The sequence below is a fragment of the Electrophorus electricus genome, chromosome 13 (assembly GCF_013358815.1).
Source record: "Electrophorus electricus isolate fEleEle1 chromosome 13, fEleEle1.pri, whole genome shotgun sequence".
NCBI classification, from domain to species: Eukaryota; Metazoa; Chordata; class Actinopteri; order Gymnotiformes; family Gymnotidae; genus Electrophorus; species Electrophorus electricus.
The window spans coordinates 10,940,571-10,962,517 of record NC_049547.1 but is presented as its reverse complement, the minus strand read 5'-3'; the positions used below and the strand labels follow the sequence as shown (position 1 = coordinate 10,962,517).

Here is a 21,947-nt window from a genome sequence, read left to right as displayed (position 1 = left end):
AGTATTGTTTATGTTGTTTAACAAACTCTAGCTCTTATTGTTTATTGCACTTATCATTGTTTAAGACAGACCTTGTGTATTTTGTACTTCTAGGTATCAGCATTGATCCCTGTATTCTACAGTATTATAGTTCATTGGTATGTTGAACTCTAACCTACTGTACTGTACTAGGATTTTTCTATGAATAAATGACAAAGCACTTTTGTAAGTGACTCTGGGTAAGAGCATCTGCTAAATGTTGTAAATATAATGTAAATGTAAATGAATCCAGAAAAAAGACAATACTGACATATGCAAAGTACATTTCATCTGCATCACATTTTTGCAAAAATAATAATAAAGACATGAGGCCTTTTTTGAACATATGTGAGCAATTTTGGTTATGATACCATCAGACCATGTACTCACAAAGTGGACTTGTACAAAGTTCAACACAACATATGCACAAGCAGGTTAATAAAAAACAGGACAGTATGAATGTGTTTGTAAAGCAACTGACCACAGGGTACATTTACAATCACAAACTTAATACATCACATTTCTATTTTGTTTTTAAACAATAATCCCCCTTGTCAGTTTGTATGTAGTGAGTGAAGGTTTCTTTAACCTTAACTCCTAGATCATACTGGATTGTTGTGTTATGTACGTTTGCCAAGAGGAGCTCTCCTTCAGAAAATACTCTCTAGGCATTTCTCTGTGGCTGTAGCACACGGTGACCACACTGCTGCTTAGCACACAGGCTACAAATGTCCATTAGATTAATGCATTCAGCAGTTGGGGAGGGGTGGTTACTTGCTTTGCCATAGCTACACCACAGACCCAGTTGAATTATCTCTCACACACAGATTTTAATATGATGATGCATTAAAACCCACAGACTCTGGCAGCTGTTAGCCTCCAGTTATCCTGTACAATGGAAAACATCTAAATCCTCTTACCCTGGTACCCAAAGTACATGGGGAAAATAAATCACAAAGAACCCCTAGTTGAAGGAACATATCAGTCCTCTGCAAATATGTTTCTGGACCACATGTCCTTAGAACCCATGTATCTTCACTATGGTGTTGAAGATCCAAGCAACATGTATTCCATGTAACATAACTGCAAATGTATGATGATGTGTCTGTCTGTGTGTCTGTTAAAGTGTATGTTTGATTGCGCCTGTAGGCACTACAGTTGTCATGGCAACAGATATCTAGAACACATCGCATTTTTAAACATAAAGTCAATAAAACATACAATAAATCAATTATTATTGTGATTGTGAATGTATACATGTGCGTTGCATATTATAGTTTAAAAGCGTATTAACATTGTAGGAATTGATTTGGAAATCTAATATGTAAATATATGTATGATTGTGTGGGAGAACACGAGAGAGGGGGGGGGGGAACACCTTTAGCGAAACCACGCCCAAATTGTTGTACGCTTCAAATAAAGTTTTCAAATCCTGAATGCCAAGATGGCAGCCGGCAAAGCGTCCTTGGTGGCTGTTAGGGTTGCTTGCGTTTTACAGAATAAGCTCATACAGAAGACACAATTAGGCCTTTCAAGTATTGACAACACTATCAGGCGAGGTGAGTATTGTAACTTAGTCATTTCATATATATGTTTTCTGCTAACATGCAGTCCTGTTTTACTGGCCTTAGTAAACTCGGCTCAGACTACGTGATCAAATACCGGTTTCATCATTTGTAATCGTGTCAAGGTTTACCTGATGGTATATATACGCGTCAGTAAGCGTGTCTTCACCAGTCCCACAACGTGGGACGTTAACTTTCTCGTAACAACAGTGTGACCAAGCACTCCTTATTGTCACTAACACTTCATGCAAAAGGTCAACTATTAATCCTCATTGAAGGAGTTTTTGCAACATGTATCAACCACATGTTCAATTAATAAAACGGATTTGTTCTCTGAAGATTTCCCAATGCACATCACAAACACACCGCCTCTCTACACATCTGTAAGATACCCCTCTACTTAAACACAGCGTTTGCATCTGACGTACTATCCCAGTCGATTGAAGATCCTATTACACGAAACAATACGTGCAGCAGTAGTTTCAGTGGACCTTTGGAACAGTACAACAATCTAATTCGGAATGGGTTGCTACAAGAGGACCAACAGCAAAGACATGCTTTACAGGAGTTGGATGGCATGCAGAAGAAGCTTAGAGGATATAACAACCAACCTGCATTCTTCCTTTCAAAAGTAAGAACCCTTGTTTCTCTATTATTTTATTAATGCTTTAATTAAAAAATAAATAAGTAAATAACAAACCAACTAATTTTAACAGGCTAGTAGTACATTATTGAAAGTTTTTATGCCTGTCAAGAGAGCTGTTTATTTTTAAATGGAGATTTCATCTTCCTTTGAGAAATGTATTTTTTTTATCATTAAGATTTTGTTTAACCTCTAACAGGTATTCTCCAGACAAAAGCCTCCAAAAGGTTGCTACATTTACGGGGATGTAGGTAAGTTGTAAAAGCCTGTGATACAAGCTGGAGCAACTGGTAACTACTGTACCTATTCAGGATTTTTTAAATAAAAAATCATATTCTTTGATGAGTTACTTCTGCTTATATTGCAGGAACAGGTAAAACTATGCTGATGGACATGTTTTTCAGTCATGTAGAGCTAACAAAGAAAAAGAGGGTCCACTTTCATGGATTTATGTTGGATGTACATAAACGTAAGTGTCTTCTTATTAAAAAGACTATTGTTCTGTGAATTATTCTACATCTGTAATGACTGCTTTTGCATTCATTTAGTCTTCTTTCAGTAATAAGGAAATTTTATTATTCTTGCATTAATCCAAGTGATACATAATTTGTTTATTTAAACTTACTAAAATAAAGAATGTTTTTGATTGTCAGGTATCCATCGACTAAAACAGAGCATGCCCAAGAGAAAGGCAGGGAAAATGGCAAAGGCCTATGATCCTATTGCACCAGTTGCTGAGGAAATCAGTGAGGAGGCCTCCCTGCTATGTTTTGATGAGTTTCAGGTAAATAAACGTTTTCATTTAGCCTTATATTTCCATGGCTGATACAACCTCCCTCATTCATCAGCACAGGTTTAGGCAACGTTTCCTGTATTGGTGGATTCCTGCATTAATGGATGAACAAACTTGATTGACTTTCTGCACTGAGTAGGTCACAGACATCGCAGATGCTATGATTCTGAAGCAGCTCTTTGAAAACCTCTTCCTCAGTGGTGTTGTAGTAGTAGCCACATCTAACAGGCATCCAGATGGTAAGCAATGCAAGGATCAAAGCATAAAAGCTAAAAATATTTACTTAATAAATTTAGAATTTGCCCTCTTTTAACAATAGCCAATGGTTGCACATGAAAACAGATGAGGTTTTAAGATGTGCTCAGTGCAAAGTCCTGTTTTACAGATCTGTACAAGAATGGATTACAGAGGGTGAACTTTGTTCCCTTCATCTCTGTCCTTAAGGTAAGTCTTTGCTCAGTAATTCTGTGATATTTAAATACTCATACCAGAGAGTAAAAATGAAAGCTGAGGGATTCTACTCAATGCAATATTCACACACTTAACAACTGAGGGAATTTCTAAATGTCGTTAGCTGTTGGAGTTTGCTTTGACATTAGCAGATGTATGAAGTTTAAAGACTTTCAAATGCTATGAGCGATAAGTTCTCTCCTTCATTTCCTGAACAGGAGTATTGCCGAACACTTCGCCTAGACTCTGGAATAGATTACCGCAGAAGAAATCGACCTGCAGCTGGAAAACTCTTCTATTTGTGAGAAATCAAAAATATGGCTCCAAAATTTTATTTGTAATTTATGTCTATAGGACTGTGCACCTATCTAAAGCCAACAAATATATTTTGAGCTGTATTATGTAAAAACACATATAAACATGAAACATCAGTGAGTTAAGCATAACTCCTCAATTTCATAATTTGAAATGTTTTTTGCATACCTTCAGTGCTTAGATCCATAGGTTCTGAACAAAATTTTGTTGTCTGAATTAGCTCAAGTGAAGACAATGTAGAAGCTGAATTGGATAAGCTGTTTGATGAAATGGCATTTAAACAGAATGACAGTAAGTTTACAAAGTGAATCTTTTAAGTGTGATGTGTGTTTCTTGTCTTTAGTTTAAGATGATTATGAATGAGAAAGATGAGACTATTCCATGCATGCAGAAGTATTTCTGCCTCAAGCTTAAATTTGCATTTTTTAGAATTTGGGCTGTTTGAATGTGTAGCTGTTGCTTTCATAAATTACATAATGTGTGCATGACCTCTTAAGTTAATATGTCTGCATTTGAAGTAAATAAATTAAATGTTTATGCAGTAACTCGCTGTAGGTCTCTGAAGGTAGATGGGAGGACATTAACGCTAAACAAAGCATGTGGGATGATTGCAGACTGCACCTTTGAGGAGCTGTGTGATAGAGTGAGTAATACAGTTCTAATTAAGTTATTACCCACAAATGAAATTCTGCCTTTTGGTTCTGCTGAGCCTACTTTTGTTTGGCCTTTTAGCCTTTAGGAGCCAGTGACTACTTAGAAATCTCTACAGTGTTTGATACAGTGTTCATTCGGAACATTCCTTTACTCACTTTGAATAAGAAGACCCAGGCCAGGCGCTTCATAACTCTCATTGATGCGCTCTACGACCATAAGGTAAACAATGGATGAATCTGCTTGTCCTGACCTTATTTCTCTTCACAAATATTCTGAACAAACCCCATACAGTTCAGTCATCTACTTTTACAGGTGCGGGTGGTGTTACAGGCTGAGGTGCCACTGGAGAAGCTGTTTATAAATGAAGGACACCACAATGATGAGAGCCACATTTTAATAGATGATCTGGGCTTAAAAAGGGTAAGGAACTTTAATGCTCACCACAGAAAACTATAGTTACCTCTTTAGAAGTAACCTGAAAGCATTAATGCAACATTTCCTAGTGCAGCATAGACTGTTTTACTCATGCTTAAGACTGTTGTGGTTTAATTGCTTTGTGTTTGCTTCAGGATGCAGCCAGTTCACTGTCAATCTTCACGGGTGAGGAGGAAGTATTTGCCTTCCAGAGGACGGTGTCCCGCCTTTCTGAGATGCAGACTGAGGAGTACTGGGTGCATGGTGATCGGAGCACTTCCTAGCCAGTGCCATATGCAACAAATGGATCTCCTCAATCAGCATTCACTGTGAAATATCTATGAATATTTTAACCAAAATTGTACAGTTTTATGCTGCACTTTGTGGGCATATTTCTATTGGTGGTATAGAAATGTATTCCAGTGAGGGAGTGTGAGTAAGACTTCAGCCTATTAAGTGTTTTAACAAAGAGAGATTTTTTTTAAATTATTATTTAAATATATAAATTGCTTTCTTATATTACCAATACCAACTCATAGATCTAGTAGTCAGTGTATTGGGCAAATAACAGATATTTAAAATGGCAATAGATAACAGTTCTATTTAAGATGTCAATTTGAATTTAATTATTTTTTAAAAATTAACTGTTTTACTCCCATAGGTTGTTTTTTTATTGTATTACTAAGTGGATATGTCAGAAACAAATGTTAATTTCTGGCAATTTTCCTAGGTGTTTAGAATCATGTCATTTCCATGTTTATTGGTTTAATGTGAGCCACAAGATCAGAACAGACCCTTTAACTGAAGCACACAGGCTGTCTGGAAAATGTGTGGTTATGTCAGCCATTATGATGGAAACACTGTCTTGCCATTGTATTAAAATAGGTAAGGTGGCCCAGACCACAATATATCCCATTATATAACAAGTGCAGTGTATATAGCAGCACTGTAACCAAGTACAGGAAGTGCTGGTTTCCTCCCTGTATGAAAGTGCTTTAAATAATATTTTATTTTTAAAAATTGATTTAATTTTTATTGCTTGCAGTTTAGACTGAAGCTAAAGATATTAAATAGGTATGTGGGGAGAAAATCGAATTTTGATGAGTTATTTTCCTCTCTCACACTAGTTCAGAACAAATTTGCCTCCAGCTGTCTACCTCTGCATTTAAAACATTATTTGTTTTTAGAGTGGAAGGTGAGTAAGTTTAGCAAAGACCTTAGATATAACGCTGTGCTGTTTGTGATGGCAGCGTATTCGACTGACATCTTATGCTGGCCCGGTTCCACGAAGCGGTGCCTTTAAGAGGCAATTCCAACCATGGAATACGGGGGGGGAGGGCTATTCGCTCGATGGCTCCGTCTTGTTACTGCAGAGGACTTGGTAGTCGGCGCATTAACCAAGCTTTTCAGTTGCATCGGCTCGCCCAGGATGTGGGGCGCGAAGTCTTGCTCCAAACGGAACTGTGATAATGGAAATGTATTCGAGGAAACGATGTATCAAGAACTCGTTCGTTGTTATTTACCGCGTGCAGACATTAGAGGTAATTATGGCTTGATAACTGTTTAAAAGACTGCCCAACAAATTAATTCGCCCCCGCTTTTGGGCGCTCATAAGCTGCCTTCTCTCCTTTCTTGTTAGGTAGTAGCTAAAAGGCTTGAACACGTTGTCAGGATGGCAGCTGCATTTGGAGATAATGTAACCAATATAATACTTTATTCGGTGTCGCTAATATCGTAATGTTAGTACTGAAATGCGGCACCTACACTAGATAAAGGTTAGCTAGCTATCCTAGATAGCCAGCCAACTACATCACTTCTGTGCATTCTTTATCAGTCTGTAGTATCTCACGGGTCTCCTGTAGTTGAATTCAACGCTTTAAAGTGAACCTAACTAACCTACAGAATTAAAAGCTAATCGTACTAGCACCCGATACTGAGAGCTGGGATATGGCTAGCTAGCTAGCTAGCTAGCGGTGGAAAGCAAAAATTCTCGTATGACAGAAAACCGGTGACCATAAAAAATTAACTTTAGTCATTATCTGCTTGGAGTTCTAAAAGGCGCATGAGGCGTCAAGTTGTTCTCCAATTCTCTTGTATGCGTTTTGCCAGACTGTTAGGAAAGTTAACCTAGATCTGTCCCGCACAGAAATGTTGACTTAGGAATCCATCCATTAATGGAATGCAAAACGATACTCCAACTACTGCTGAATTGTGTCAAAGACCAGCACGTAAAGCTTTCATTGGATAAAAGATGGCAGACACATTCTGCGAGGAGAACGCTTCTGCAGCCGACGTTGACACAGATCCAGATTTCGAGCCCCAGAAAAGGCCAAGGTCCTGCACCTGGCCTCTACCGCGACCAGAATCCAGTGCTGGAAAACCTGAACCGACAGAGGCGGATATTATTCCCGAAGAAGAGGCGGAGGAGAAGGCCACTGACCGCCGTGTGGCCAGCGCCACCACAGCCACATCGAAAGCAGTCAGCTCCACAAAGCTTGAGCAGAATCACAGTGGTGCTCCTCCTGTAGTAGGACTAAACGCTGTTTCAAATGGCAAAGACAGTCGTGGTTCTCCCATTACTTCGCAGCCACTGGTCGCTGCAGGCAGTGACTTGAGCACAAACAATGTTGTACCCCAGCAACCCAGAAAATCGTCTGCTCGCAGAAATGCTTGGGGCAACTACTCTTATGCAGACCTCATCACTCAAGCCATCGAGAGCTCGCCTGAGAAAAGGTTGACATTGGCCCAGATTTATGACTGGATGGTCAGATCTGTGCCATACTTCAAGGACAAAGGTGACAGCAACAGCTCTGCAGGGTGGAAGGTAAGACACATTAGCACTGAAGATTATACCTAACGTGAAATATGTAAATAACATTTACATATTTATGTTTAGTTTTGTTTATTAATAATAATATCATTATTGTTGGGTAGTTGTTTAAGACAGGAGATTAATAATTTGTCTGAGATCTATCAAAGGTGCTAAAGTGGGAAACATTAGTAATGGGAAACATTAGTAATGTGGTTGTGGTGTTTACTGATTAAATGGGTGATGTCAGCGATACACCAGTGGACATTTTAGTATCACCAGATAAACAGCAAGGCTGCAAATGATAAACCCTCCTCACACCCAGTTTTCTTTGATCAGACCAGTACACCTCTATCTTGCACCAACACAAGGTAGGTATGCTTACAGGGAAAAGCCTCATAAATGTAGATTTACTAGAGTCAACAAATGTCCTCACCAGTATGGGCAGTGGTTGAGGAGAAGAGTTATGATGTGTAGGATTAAAAGGCATACCTAAACAGCAGGTGTCTGATTTTTTTTAATCCCTCAGGTGGCCTTCTGCAGTGCAAAATAAATCTGTTCTTTTTATCAAGTAGGTAGGCAAGTCACCATCCTAAGGTTTTCTATGCATAATTTGCATCAATCAACAAAAGGGTGTGCAAATATAAATGGGAATGTTTTTATGGAAATTGCGTCAGTCTCGTATCTGCTGGACGAGCCACAGAAACTGAAGTCGTCCTTGCATCCAACATGCCATTGTCCCTTATGTGAATCTAAATGTTAATGCCTGTCCAATCATAACCAATTATATGTGTAAACTTACAAGTTTTGTAGGTGGCCTTGTTTTTTCTGTTAAGCACATGAATGTGCAAAGAGCTTTCACTCTACTTGCTATGCTGATTCTTGTTAGATTTTGGGGATTATCATGGCCTGGAAAAGCAACTTGTGTAACATGGAATTGAGTCTAATGAATTCTGCATTTGAATTGGAAACAAACCTCTGGAAATAAGTTTGCAGTGCTGCAGATTTGACAGTAGGAAAGAGGAAAACGCATGTATTAGAGCAGATTAAATTCTACTGATTATATATGATATTTGTTTGTCCATGCAGAGATATGACAATGTTTTGGATGGATATATATCTCAATATGAAACTATGAAACAGATTTTTTGTTTTTGGTTATTTTCTTAGATTTGTAAAAGTGATTATATGTAACAATCTCAGGTAATTGTAAAAGAACTGAGCCTCAGCTGCAGAGATGTGTGCCTTACGAGTTAATGCAGTATTTGTTCTCTGCATGTGCCACAGAGCTTGCTTGTGTCTAAGTGAGGAGAAAAGGGGGGGGGGGGGGGAAGCCCTGAGGATTTAATCAGTACAAGCATTATGATTGGCTGTTCTGTCCCCACCTCCACTGCTTATTGGCTTGTGGCTTCAGCATAAGAATCAATCAGCTGACTGGAAACTATGTAGGTCAGTGTGTAGCAAAATGTGAAGAGCTTGGTGTTTGACTCTGAGATCTAGCTTTGTGTAAACTGGCAGCAGTCCAACCCTTTTCTGAGTGGTGCTGTGCAGACAAGGGACAGCGCCATGGCTTTAGGAGAATGGGGGAGGGAAGCGCTAGAGATTTCAGCCCATTATTGGAGCTATTTTATTTATAGCTACTAGTCTTTGATGAACAGAATGAAAAGGGAGACAACAATACAAAATATGCGACAGGAACTTCACCACATTCTGTCATATCAGTGTTTGTGTTTATGAACTGAGAGTCCCACCCTATTAAAGAAGTCAATGTAAATCTAAATGTCAGTTTTGCTCTAGGAATGAACTGTCTGGAAATTTATTTTCCCAGCCTGTTATAAATCCTCTGTAGTTCATTTTAGGTGAAGTATCTATGAGAAACCTAATGTAAATATATCATCTGTCTGTCTAATTGGCAGTTATATTTATTTATATTTATTTTTTGACGGGTGGTCTGTTCTCTCACCTTTTTAAACCACTTGTATGTATTTGTATGTATGTTAAATGCACGTGTACATACATTTATAAGTGTATGTATGTACTTGCGTATCTCTAATAAAGTGGCCATTCAGTGTAGAGAGATATACCCACACTGAATGGCCACTTTATTAGAAACACCCATGTAGTATCCCGTTGGTTTTCAGAACCACAGCAATTTGTCATGCATAGATTACCCTAGGTGTTGAAATTGTTAGGATAGTTTGACAGGATGCACTTGTCCACTGGAGTTTTGTCTTCCTGTTTCTCCTAGACAGCAATGGCACTTGAACTGATCATCTGCTGTTATAGCATATCCATGCTAAGGAGTGACGGGTTGTGTTTGTACGCATTAGGTGGTGCACCAGCAATGTATTCAGCTGCAGTTTGCTTGGCTGTGAACCGCCTGTTTGTCAGAACTGATTCTTGACATCCTCCTCTGACCCCTTTCATCGAGTTGTTTATGTCCACAAGAACCCCTTTCGTTGGATGTTTTTCCTTGATCACACCACTCTCAGTACTCTTAACCAGTTCACGAGAAAAACGCACAAGGTTGGTAGTTTTTGAAATAAATGGTCCCAGCTAGTCTAGCATTGATGACCTTGCCTCTTTCAGAATTGCTCAGATCACACAATTTTCGAATTCTAATGTGTATTCAAACCAAAATTGTTTGGTTAAAATCATTTAGGAACAATATCACAAAGCAGAAAGATTTCTGCGTTGTACATTTGTGAGCATTTGCCTGTATTGTCCTATTATTTATAGGCTCATCTGGAGACTTCATTATGAAGGTGTTCAAAGCCATACTGATTTGCTTATTTATAGCAGCCATTTTTTGTGCTGTATTTACTTTAAATTAATTGACTATTTCCTGTTGGGTGTCTTTAATAGTGAAAAAACAATCTTCTTCAAACTTCATTCACATACAGTGTCACGTGTGGGAGCATCAGTAAGTGACCTGAGCTAAAATTCCACTACCTGTTTCTGAAGTTACATTGAAAAATATGTAACCCTGGCCTTATATTCGGTTGTTTTTGAACAGTGAGAATAATGCTATTAACATAAGATAAGTGGCTCTACAACTCTTACCATATCTCTAGCTGATTTGTTCAGTTTTATTGCAGAGTAAGTGATTTGTTCACCATTTGGGGTTGTTTTTTTTTTTTTTTTTTTTTTTTTTTTTTTTTTTCCCTCATCAAAATCAAAAACTGTACAGTGGTAGGTGAAGAACCAGGATAGCAGGTTTTGCATACTATTACCTCATTTACATGTTTTTGAATCGGTTTAACCTGTTTTGTGCAAATGAAAGTGACAGCAGGTGCACTGGCGAGGCAACAGCAAGACAACCTCCATAAAGGGAATGGGTTTGCAGGTTGTGGCCACAGACTCCCTCTGTATCCTTCCTGACTGATTCTTCTCTACAGTACTGTAGTTTTGTGTTTTGCTAGTGCCATTACTGGTAGCATGAGGCAGTACCTGCAAACCATTGAGGTTGCACAGGTAGTCCAGCTCCTCCAGGATGAGGCGTCCATAGATGCCATCACAAGAAGGTATGCTGTGTCTTCCAGCACAGTCTGAAGAGCATGGAGAAGATACCTGGTCCATTACACATTACACACGGAGTGCTGGACATGGCCATAGAAGGGCATTAACCCAGCAGCAGGACTGGTATCTGCCAGAGCCCTACAAAATGACCTCCAGCAGGCTACTGGTGTACATGTTTCTGACCAAACTGTCAAACACACTACATGAGGGTGTAATGGGGGCACGATGTCCTCTAGTGGGACCTAGAGGACACCCAATATCCTCTAGTGGGACCATCCCAGCGCCATGCAGCTCAATAGGCATTCGCCAAAGAACACCAGAATTGACAGATCGGCCACAGATACCCCACTCTGTTTACTGATGAGAGCAGCTTTACACTGAACACATGTGACGGACACGAGAGTATATGGAAACTATGGTGAAGTGCAGCATCATCCAGCATGACCAGTTTGGTGGTGGGTCAGTGATGGTCTGGGGAGGCATATCCTTGGAGGGTCCATTCTTTTTACTTTGATTACTTTCAATTTTGACTACAGCTCTCAGTGGCTTGAAGATTTTAGTTTCCAGTGACCGTTGTTGCATCATTTTGTTCTCAACAAAGTACACAATTTATAGCAGTAAAGATTTTTAACTTGAATCTTTCGTTCATTGAGTTCCAATATATGATTAATTTTTCACTTTTTTCACAAGTTTTTTTATGAGCAATGTATTTTAAACAGGACAGTATTTTTTTAATGAATTACTTAACAATCCATCTTGATCTGTGAATGCCATTCATACAGGTAGCAACTCCAGTTTAGTGATTAAGTCCAGTCAGGCTTTTTGGCCTACTTAAGTAAGTAAAAACGGAAAATGGCTTATGCAGGTTAAGAGTAAAATGTTTGTTCTGCTCAGAGAGTTTGAGTTCTCTCTGGATAAAATCCAGTAATTAGCTTGAAGCAGAGGCTGTGGTTGAGGAGTCTCCAGGCCAGCTCATTCAATCTGAGAAACATGAGCATAGCCAGGCCAGCAGTCATGACTGCAGAACTCCAGAAATCATAAGCTACTGTGATATTCATACATTGTGGGTCTGTGTTTTAGAGTAGGCCTGAGAAATTAACTGATATCAAGTTAAGTATTAGGTCGATATCTCAGTGGAGCCAATGCAAATTGTGTGCTGTTATCACGGCAGTTGGATCTGTTTAACAATGTTGAAAATATTGATACAAGATTCATCAGGTTATTACCATTTTTAAAAATGCAAAGAAAAAGATTTTTCTGTCATGGCAGTAACTAATAATTTTATAATAGTGCTGCTTAAATAAACAGTAACAGCAGCTGTGTAATTTTAACCATCTCTTTTTCTTTATCTGATTGTGTAGGAATGATGCAGATTTATACATTTACGGAATTTAGCAGACACTTTTATCCAATGCAACTTAGAATTGTTACCAAGCATAATTTGAGCAATTGACGGTTAAGGGCCTTGATCAGGGGCCAAACAGTGCTAACTGGGTGATGGTGGGGCTTGAACCAGCAACCTTTTAATTAATATTCCCCTACCTTAACTGATTATACTTATTCTTGGTAGATATTTAGAAGTATGTGGACCCTGAACACCTGGAGCCTGGAGTTTATCTTGTAGAACATGTATTACAATTGCAGTTTGTCAGAACATTTTGAATTCCATATTTTCCCTCAATAGTTCAGCCCCATTGTATAGGAAAGCTCTGACTGATTAAAGAAGAAAGGTAGTGCATGGAAGAGGAAGTCTCATTTGAGTCTCATCATCTCCAGTCCCTGTTCTGCATAAGGACTCCTGCTTAGCAACTGACTAATCATATAGGTGACATTCAGTGACCCCAGGCAGTAAAATTTATTTATTTACTTATTTATTTGTATTTGTCAATGTTACGGTGTTCTCTCTTTACTGTGCCTGAAAAATATGAATGAAAACTGAGTTGGACAATATGACTGACTATTTGTAGTACAATAAATTGATATTATTACAGTGTCGCATGACATCCTGATTTTTCAGGTTCTTAATCTTTTGCTGTTTTATTTGGAATATTTATAATTTATGAGAAACTGAATCATTTAAATTAAATAATACATCATTTGTATATGAAATTTCTAGCTATGGTATTTTAAGTGGTTTTTAAAAAGGCATACAAGCAACGTTGACCGACCCCCCCCCCCCCCCCCCCCCCCCAAAAAAAAAAACAAAAACCTGGACAGTGTTTAATATACTGGCTTCAGAATATAATACTCATTGTACTCACAAAATAAGCCTAAACACAGATCTGCCATACCTTCTTCCATATTCATAGGTTGCTGTGGCTTCAAGGTTCAGTACAAAGATCAACAGCTGTCCTCTTGTGTTTTTGCAGAACTCCATCCGGCACAATCTGTCCCTCCACAGCCGGTTTGTCAGGGTCCAGAATGAAGGCACAGGGAAGAGCTCATGGTGGATGGTCAACCCAGATGGCGGTAAGGGTGGGAAGGTCCCGCGTAGGCGTGCTGTTTCCATGGATAACAGCAACAAGCTCCTCAAGAATGCTCGTGGCCGTGCAGCCAAGAAGAAGGCTGCTCTCCAGGTGGCTCAGGATGGGAACTCAGAGAGTTCCTCAAGCCTGTCCAAGTGGACAGGGAGTCCCACCTCCCGCAGCAGCGACGAGCTTGATGCCTGGACTGACTTTCGTTCTCGCACCAACTCCAATGCCAGCACACTGAGCGGGCGCCTGTCCCCTATCCTGGCCAACCTTGAGGTGGATGAGATTCCTGATGATGACGCACCCCTTTCTCCCATGCTCTACTCCAATCCCAGCAGCATGTCACCTTCCACGGGTGTGACGGAGCTGCCTCGTCTTGCCGACCTTGCAGGTACTATGAACCTTAATGATGGCCTCTCTGACAACATGATGGATGACCTGCTTGACAACATCAGCTTGACGGCGTCGCAGTCTCCAGGCCAGGATGAGGGTAGTGCCAGCCTTCAAGGGAGCCCCGTGTTTACCTTTAGCTGCTCCAGCAGCAGTCTTGGGGTTCCATCAGGCAGCTACAGCCCCGGCTCCATGTTCAGCCCATCATCCGTCACAGGCCTGCGCCAGTTACCCATGCAGACCATCCAGGAGAATAAGCCGGCCATGTTCACTTGCGGCTCCCACTTCGGCAAGTCAAGCCTCCAGGATCTGCTAGGCTCAGAGCCACACAGCCACAGCGATGTGCTACTCACCCAGTCTGACCCGCTGATGTCTCAGGCCAGTGCCTCCATCTCTCAGAGCTCCCGCCGCGGTGCCCTCCAAGCTGGACCTGGAGGCCAGGTTGGACTCAAGAAGGTTTCGCTGGCAGGATGGAGAACAAACGGGGTCTTGGGGTCAGGAGGTGACTCAGACTATCAAAGCTTAGTCAAACAGCGTCTCCAGCAGTCTCCCTCCACATCTATGCAGCTCAGCTGTTCGGATTCCTTGCTGTCAGGTCTCAATAGCATTGTTCCCTGTGTTCAGTCAGTGAATCAGGACAGACTCAGTTTCCCTACCGATCTAGATCTTGAAGCTTTCAGCAGTAGCCTTGATTGTGACATGGACACCATCATCCGGAATGACTTGATGGATGCTGATGACTTAGAGTTCACCTTTGATTCTCATCTCATCTCCAGTCAGAACCTAAACCTGAATTCAGGGAGTCTCTCAAGTACCAAACAAACCTCATCCCAAAGCTGGGTACCAGGCTGATTGCCTCAGTAGCTGGTATGCAGTGGCAGGGCAGAACAAAGCTTTAAACACTGTCCTGTGCAAGGGAAGTGTATGGGAATGCTGTAGAAATGCTGTTTGAAAACTGGAATAATTTTAAATCAATTCAATAACTCATGCACTTGGTGTTGTCCTGGTTTAGTAGCCATATATTGTGATTCGTCATGGTCCAGGCCTGTGTGTGATGGACAACTTGATGGAATTTTATGAAACTTAGAAGTGCTTGCTGTTTGACTTCAGTGTCAAGGACAAGGTTTAAGGAGACACAAATAAGGAAGGACTTTACCACAACTGGAAATATGTTTTCTCTTGAATAAAGACCTTAATACCCTCTTCTTCCCTTAGTCTACTCAGAAATGAACTCAGCCTAGGTAAATCTCACTGCTGAGTTTAGATTACCGTTTAACCATAGATTAGGAAGAGATGTTCACATTTTTTGTCTTCACATTAATAGAGACAGGTGTCTTCTGCCAAACTGGACATCAGTTAGTGATCTCCTGTTTTACAACCCAAACTCTAGAGAATGTTTTTTGTTCCCTTCAGAATTAACAGGGTGATATTTTTTGGTCTGTTCTGCAGAACCAGAAAAGGTGACAAATGAATACCGTTGTGATGTCCCTTACTCCTTTCACAGAGCAGTGAAATTTGACCAGTTGTTGAACTATTTCATGTGATGTATTATGTTTTTTTTTCCCTCTACTGCACTGCATTGATGTACTTTTTAATGCAGCGTTTTATTCAGCTCAAAGTACTTGAGTCTGTCCATTTCATCACTTCCATCCTGAGCTTATCTAAAAGACTTGACCATCTTAAAGTAGTTTTTGTGATGTCTGTTGAAATGTTTTAGCATATTTATTACACAAGTAAGAAATTATACAGGTGAGATCTCAGAGCTCAAAGACTACTACACGACTGCGAATAGTTGGAAGAAACACCATTTATAAGCTTGCAAGGCTGCATTGGCACCCTTTTAGCCGTTCCTTTGTATATATTTGCACACTGGGTGGTGCTTTAAAAAGTGCATCGTCTCTGTTCTAAAGGCAATATGCAACAAGGATCTTCACGTGACCCATTTTAGTATAATAGTCACAATCGATATGTTAAGAAATTTAAGCACGCTTACACAGACTGTATTTTAACTAGTTTGTTACACATGCAAAGTGATCAAATTAGCAGTTCACCAACAGTGAGGCTAGTGTTTTTGCATGTTCAGTGGTAGTGCCATTCAGGAAACCCTGTCACATGTTGATGCAGTTGCATTGTGATGGTTGAATGCATCTTTGTCTGATTCCATTTTCAGACTCACAACTCCACCAACACATCAAGCACTGTTACACAAGCTTACATTGAGTTACAGTGGTGTTCTTGTTTACATTCCGTTGTGCTATTAAAACCATACAAAGTATTTGTCATTTCCTCTGATATTTATTTCACATTAATTATAACCTGTTGAAAATGTAGCCTGATTTCATTTTACTTTACGCATCAAGAGGATCTTCAGATGAATGTAAATGAACATTTTAATGCGTCACATACCCTGTTTGCCATGACTGGCTGTATTTAACATATTTACTAATAGATACACTGATTGTTGGCTGAAATACCCCTCTATTGCCATTTTGAGTAACTTGGGTAGTACAAGATATGGTGCATGTAAATAAAGCTTTGTACAGCACTGTTTTGTGTTCTTGTCTTTTTGTATCTTAATTATGGAGGGTTTTTTAAGCACTAAAAAGCTGTATAGTTCTATACAGTTTTGTATTTGTCATAATCCTTTGATTGAATTGGTGAAAATAAAGTCTTGTTTGTGGTGTTTCACCACAGTTGTACTTTATATACATTTATATTTATTACACGCACATGTGATTGCAGTTTTTGCTGCTAATGGTGACCCAACCAGTTATTAGCTTTAGGGGGCAATCACTTCTTCACACAGGGCCATGTAGGTTTGGATTTTTTTCCCCCCTTAATAAAACTTCATTTAATAACTGCATTTTGTGTTTACTTGTTATCTTTGTCTAATATTTATTTGTTTGATGATGTGAAACATTTAAGTGTGACATATATATATATATATATATATATATATATATATATATATATATGTGTGTGTGTATGTGTATCTATCTATCTATCTATCTATATACACAAAGTGTTTGCCCCCTTCCTGATCTTTTTTTTTTTGCCTGTTTGTCACACTTAAATGTTTCAGATCATCAAAAAAATGTAAATATTAGATAAAGCTAACACAAGTAAACACAAAATGCAGTTTTTAAATGAAGGTTTTTATTATAACATAAATTAACTGTGGTTTATCACATCTTTGGAAAGCTGAGTTCAATTTCTCTAGCCACACCTAGACCTGATTACTGCCACACCTGTTCTCAAGCAAGAAATCACTTAAATAGAACCTGCCTGCAAGGTGAAGTAGACTAACAGATCCTCAAAAGCTAGACAGCATGCTGCGATTCAAAGAAATTCAGGAACAAATGAGATACAAAGTAATTGAGCTTGATCAGTCTGGAAAATGTTATAAAGCTATTTCTAAAGCTTTGGGACCCCAGTGAACCACGGTGAGAACCATTATCCACAAATGGTGAAAACATGGAACAGTGTTGAGGCTTCCCAGGAGTGGCAGGCTGCCCAAAATTACCCCCAAGAGAGCAGTGAGGACTCATCCAAGAGGTCACAAAAGACCAGATAACAACAGCCAAAGAATTGCAGGCCTCAGTTGCCTCAGTTAAGGTCAGTATTCATGACTCCACCATAAGAAAGAGACTGGGCAAAAATGGCCTGCATGGCAGAGTTCCAAGATGAAAACCACTACTGAGCAAAAAGAACATAAAGGCTTGTCTCAGTTTTGCCAGAAAACATCTTGATGATCCCCAAGACTTTTGGGAAATAACTCTGTGGACTGATGAGACACCTTTCTGGAAGGTGTCTGTCCCATTATATCTGGCGTAAAAGTAACACAGTATTTTGGAAAAGGAACATCATTCTAACAGTAAAATGTGGTGGTAATGTAATGGTCTGGAGCTGTTTTGCTGCTTCAGGACCTGGAAGACTTGCTGTGGTAAATGGAACCATGAATTCTGCTGTCTACCAAAAAATCCTGAAGGAGAATATCTGGCCGTCTGTTCGTGACCTCAAGCTGAACCGCACTTGGGTTCTGCAGCAGGACGATGATCCAAAAAACACCAGCAAGTCCACCTCTGAATGGCTTAGGAAAAACAAACAAAATGAAGACTTGAGTGGCCTAGTCAAAGTCCTGACCTGAATCTGATTGAGATGCTGTGGCATGACCTTAAAAAGACGGTTCATGCTCAAAAACCCTCCAATGTGGCTGAATTACAACAATACTGAAAAGCTGAGTGGGCCAAAATTCCTCCACAGCGCTGTAAAAGACTCATTGCCGGTTATCGCAAATGCTTGATTACGGTTGTTGCTGCTAAAAGTAGCCCAACCAGTTATGTTTAGGGGGCACTCACTACTTTGCACAAGGCCATGTAGGTTTGGGTTTTTTCCCCCCTTAAGCCTTCATTTTTAAAAACTGCATTTTGTTTACTTGTTATCTTTGTCTAATATTTAAATTTGTTTGATCTGAAACATTTAAGTGTGACAAACATGCAAAAAAAAAAAAAAAAAAAAATCAGGAAGGGGAAACACACACACACAGTGGTGTGTGTGAGTCCACTTTAAATAAAATAATCTGTGTGTAACTTTATAAATGCATTTTGTTTACATCCAAAAGGGCTGACTGTCCAGTTGAGATTGCTCATTGTTGTTCTGTGACGGTTTAAATGTTTTAATCAGAATCTCTGGACAGTCCTAAGAGTGATTAACTTGTTTATTAAAGGCTTTTTAACTATGATGTGGGCTTTGGGTGATAAATATCCACATAATAGTGTTGATTTGATTGGCTGCCTTTGACTATAGGTAAGACATGAATGAAACTGCTTTGCTTCATTAAAGCCTATATCTGTGCTCTCTAGAAAGTCCCAAATGATTAAGAACAGAGACTCTCTTTTGTATCTGAAGTTTTGAGTTAACCTAGAACTACATCTAGCATTAGGCAGAGAAGAGCTGGCATGCATATTCACTGTTAAGACTCAGAAAAGGATAAGTTCAGTTTTTCTTCCTTTTAGTCAGCGAGCACTGCTGTTTGAGAGTTCACAGCTCTTGAATTACTAGTTTGAGTGCCACTGACTGATCTGTGCCTTCGTTACACAATTGGACAGTCCTAAATTATCATGTTGAACTTTATAGTGTAGTGGTGATTTTCCTTTTGTCAACATTTATGGATATGAGTGCACTGAATGTAATGAAAATTGGATTGCTGATTAGATTGCTGAGGTGAGCTTGCTGTTTATCTTATCTCTGCCGAATAGGACCTATGTGTCTTCCAGTCTATTGTCCTGCCACTCTGGTCTTCGGCCTGTATGTGACCTGCTCTGTTTCAGCAATTTCAATATTTGGGTTATTTCAGATCCTTTGTAATGCATATTAGTTTCCTTCTGCAGCATCCTTAGAGGTCATCTCAGATCAGTATTAGCTGTCAGGGTTTATAAATGTCAAATCTGCATGAAGACATGCCAGATGCAAGGATATTTTGACTCCTTCAATTTGACATATATATATATATATATATATATATATATAGGGGACAAAATGATGGGACTGTCCCTACCCCCAGTGACAATAGATGTAAAGTGTGCCATATGTCTTTGTGCACGCATTGGTTTGACACCTTGGTGATGATTTCTCATTGGATATAGGCTACCTTTGCTGGGAACCAATCAGTTGTTCTGTTTCCATGTGAAATTGGGGTGTTGAGCTATTTAAAACCATACTGGTGAAAAGTGACTGATACATTTTCGTTTAAATAATTAAAAAGTGCTTATATCATACCAGCCATTACAAAATATTCTTCCTTGTTTGCATGTATACATGGAGCCACTATGTAGCACTTCCTAAAATAACTGATTATAATCATTAAATATTAAGATACCTAGACATACTTACAATGTAGAGAAGAGAGAAGGAAAAGAAAGTGTTATGTCATAAATGATTAACTAATTAACCTTCATGCGTTTGCATGTTAACAGCTTCTTGAGCTATGTGTATAAAAATGTACAGTCGTCAAGAAACTCCAGAACCGCGCTGTAGTATTGCGTAGGCAAAGGACAACATTGCATAGCCTTCTCTTAATGTTTTTCTTAAAATCTCATCTGGTCAGCAAAATCTAGGATGTGAACAGAACAGAGGAATTTAAACCAAATAGCTTTTGATCGCCCTCTGCAGTTCGAAAACAGTACAGCAAATCAAAGAAGCATAAAGAAAAGAAATAATTGGGAAAGCACATGACATATTAATTGTGCAACGTCAAATTCAGGCGCGTTTGCAAATATGTCTATTCAAACGGCAAGTAACAGAATGAGAAATTGAATTTTAGCTGCTTATCCGGTACTGTGCTGTGTTTGTTTTTCATTGTTAGGGGTTAGGTTGTCTGTTACTCTGCATTGTACTATTTCAACTCCGTCAAGTCTCCATGGACACAATATGAAAACACTCCGCCTTCTTATTGGAATGATCGGTCCAAGTGCAAACCACAGAGTATTTTGACGATTTATCAAACCTCGTGACATCACGCTTTTTGTTAAAATAAACACAGGAGAAGAACTAGTTAAAATACTACAGTAGTCTCAAATGTGCGACGACATGGTCAGGCCCAGAGTATACAAAGTGTCTTCCACGGCGAAGGTGGAGCAGCTCGAGGCTGAGTTGACTTCACTGCTTCAGGCACTGAGGAGAGAAACGGAAAATAATGAAACTATGCACGGAACATCCACAAATTCTTACAGGTGAGATAACTAAAGCTTTTCCCAAAATGAGAATAGATGGATATTTTTGGTAATATATGATAATCATGGATAGTTTTATCTAATGTTTCACGCTTTTTTATATAGCTCTGTTCATATTCCAAAAAGCGTGGTCTATTTTCGCATGGAGAGGCAACGCGTTCTGCAGAGGGGATTGCAAGTGCGGTTTAATCATTTAGAAAGAAGAAATAATGTATTAGTTATAGCTTGTTGTCTACTTTCTTCACTCTTTATTGCCTTGTGTTAATAATGTGCACACTGAGTGTTTACTGTAGGTTCCAGCTGTAAAACCCATAGTGTCACAAGCAGAGGTGATTCAGAGAGAGCTAGAGAGCTCCCTGCAACTCGAGTACACACCTGAGAGCTTACCTCTGTTACTGCACCAGGTAGGGCACACCTGAGAGCTTAGCTTTGTTAGTTCTCTAAGTTGGGCGCCCTTAAGAGCTTAACATTGTCACTTTGTCAGTTAGGGCACACCTGAGAGCTTTTGTCTGTTATTATAAGCAGGAAAACCATATGATTACATACCTAAGAGCTTACCTCTCTTATTGTGCCAGGTAGACAAATGTCAAGATGTAATGCCAAGTGATTTATTTTTCTAAGATAAATAATTTGTCAGAGAATTTGCTACCACTCACTAGAATTGTTTTGTTCCAAAAAAAAGTATCAAAAGAATTGTCTTTTGCCTTTTGTTTCTTAGTCACACTCCTGTTTTGTATCAGTTCTTCACAGATCGATCATATCAGCTGGCAATGTGTAAATACCAGCTTATGCTGAGGTGGAAGAGATTTGGTCGGCATTCCACTGTCCTGGATCAGTTATATCCTCAGTATAAGGTCATTCACATAGTGTAACACAATTTATACATCATTACTAACTGTACACGTAATTGTATATAGTTCGTATACCAAGTAATACAATAAATTAGAAATAGTACATTTTTTTATACATTTATTATGTATAGTCAGTATACATAATAATACAGTACATTTGTTAATGTTTTAGACAAAACTCTGTATATAATGTAATTCTGTGAACATGGCTTTTTGTAGGAGACCATGACTCATTTGATGAATGAATTTGAGGATGCAGTGCAGAGGGCTCACAGACTTGCTGTTTCCAGAGAAAAGGTTTTGATGCATGCTGCCCAGCCTGTC

At 39.3% G+C, this 21,947-nt stretch overlaps 3 protein-coding genes across 8 annotated transcripts in view; all 3 read left to right on the top strand.

The window, feature by feature from the left end:
- The first annotated feature begins 1,462 nt into the window (after positions 1-1,462).
- Positions 1,463-6,806, top strand: afg1la (AFG1 like ATPase a). Of its 2 annotated transcripts, none has more exons than XM_026995568.2 (13): positions 1,463-1,577; positions 1,994-2,214; positions 2,426-2,477; positions 2,594-2,695; positions 2,880-3,010; positions 3,159-3,258; positions 3,405-3,463; positions 3,688-3,770; positions 4,005-4,075; positions 4,327-4,427; positions 4,517-4,657; positions 4,751-4,858; positions 5,008-6,806. In XM_026995568.2, the coding sequence occupies exons 1-13, from the start codon at positions 1,463-1,465 to the stop codon at positions 5,134-5,136; spliced, it is 1,413 nt and encodes a 470-aa protein (XP_026851369.1). In that variant the 3' UTR covers positions 5,137-6,806. The 2 variants fall into 2 exon arrangements, with proteins under 2 accessions (XP_026851369.1, XP_026851370.1); XM_026995569.2 differs by having other exon boundaries at positions 1,492-1,577; positions 2,149-2,214.
- Positions 6,309-16,587, top strand: foxo3a (forkhead box O3A). The gene is made up of 3 exons (XM_026995571.2): positions 6,309-6,393; positions 6,999-7,676; positions 13,550-16,587. Exons 2-3 carry the CDS (start codon positions 7,104-7,106, stop codon positions 14,891-14,893), a joined length of 1,917 nt encoding a protein of 638 aa, XP_026851372.2. The 5' UTR covers positions 6,309-6,393; positions 6,999-7,103; the 3' UTR covers positions 14,894-16,587.
- A 3,711-nt stretch (positions 16,588-20,298) lies between these two features.
- si:ch73-242m19.1 overlaps positions 20,299-21,947 on the top strand; it is an 18,740-nt gene continuing 17,091 nt past the window's right edge. For 3 of the 5 annotated variants that reach the window (XM_035532832.1, XM_035532829.1, XM_035532828.1), the window contains exons 1-5: positions 20,299-20,772; positions 20,878-20,950; positions 21,066-21,176; positions 21,513-21,626; positions 21,843-21,947. The exon at positions 21,843-21,947 is cut by the window's right edge and continues 90 nt beyond it. In XM_035532832.1, the coding sequence (XP_035388725.1) occupies positions 20,618-20,772; positions 20,878-20,950; positions 21,066-21,176; positions 21,513-21,626; positions 21,843-21,947 (558 nt within the window). In that variant the 5' untranslated portion in view covers positions 20,299-20,617. The remainder of the gene's footprint in view (positions 20,773-20,877; positions 20,951-21,065; positions 21,177-21,512; positions 21,627-21,842) is intronic. The other 2 variants (XM_035532830.1, XM_035532831.1) reach the window with 2 other exon arrangements.

What these genes read in the sequence shown, in the direction of transcription:
- afg1la (XM_026995568.2), top strand. Translation starts at nt 1,463, where the DNA reads ATGGCAGCCGGCAAAGCGTCCTTGGTGGCTGTTAGGGTTGCTTGCGTT. An exon ending in TGACAACACTATCAGGCGAG is followed by an intron (nt 1,578 to 1,993) that starts GTGAGTATTGTA and finishes ACTTAAACACAG; the next exon opens with CGTTTGCATCTGACGTACTA. An exon ending in TATGTTGGATGTACATAAAC is followed by an intron (nt 2,696 to 2,879) that starts GTAAGTGTCTTC and finishes TTTGATTGTCAG; the next exon opens with GTATCCATCGACTAAAACAG.
- foxo3a (XM_026995571.2), top strand. Translation starts at nt 7,104, where the DNA reads ATGGCAGACACATTCTGCGAGGAGAACGCTTCTGCAGCCGACGTTGAC. An exon ending in ACAGCTCTGCAGGGTGGAAG is followed by an intron (nt 7,677 to 13,549) that starts GTAAGACACATT and finishes GTGTTTTTGCAG; the next exon opens with AACTCCATCCGGCACAATCT.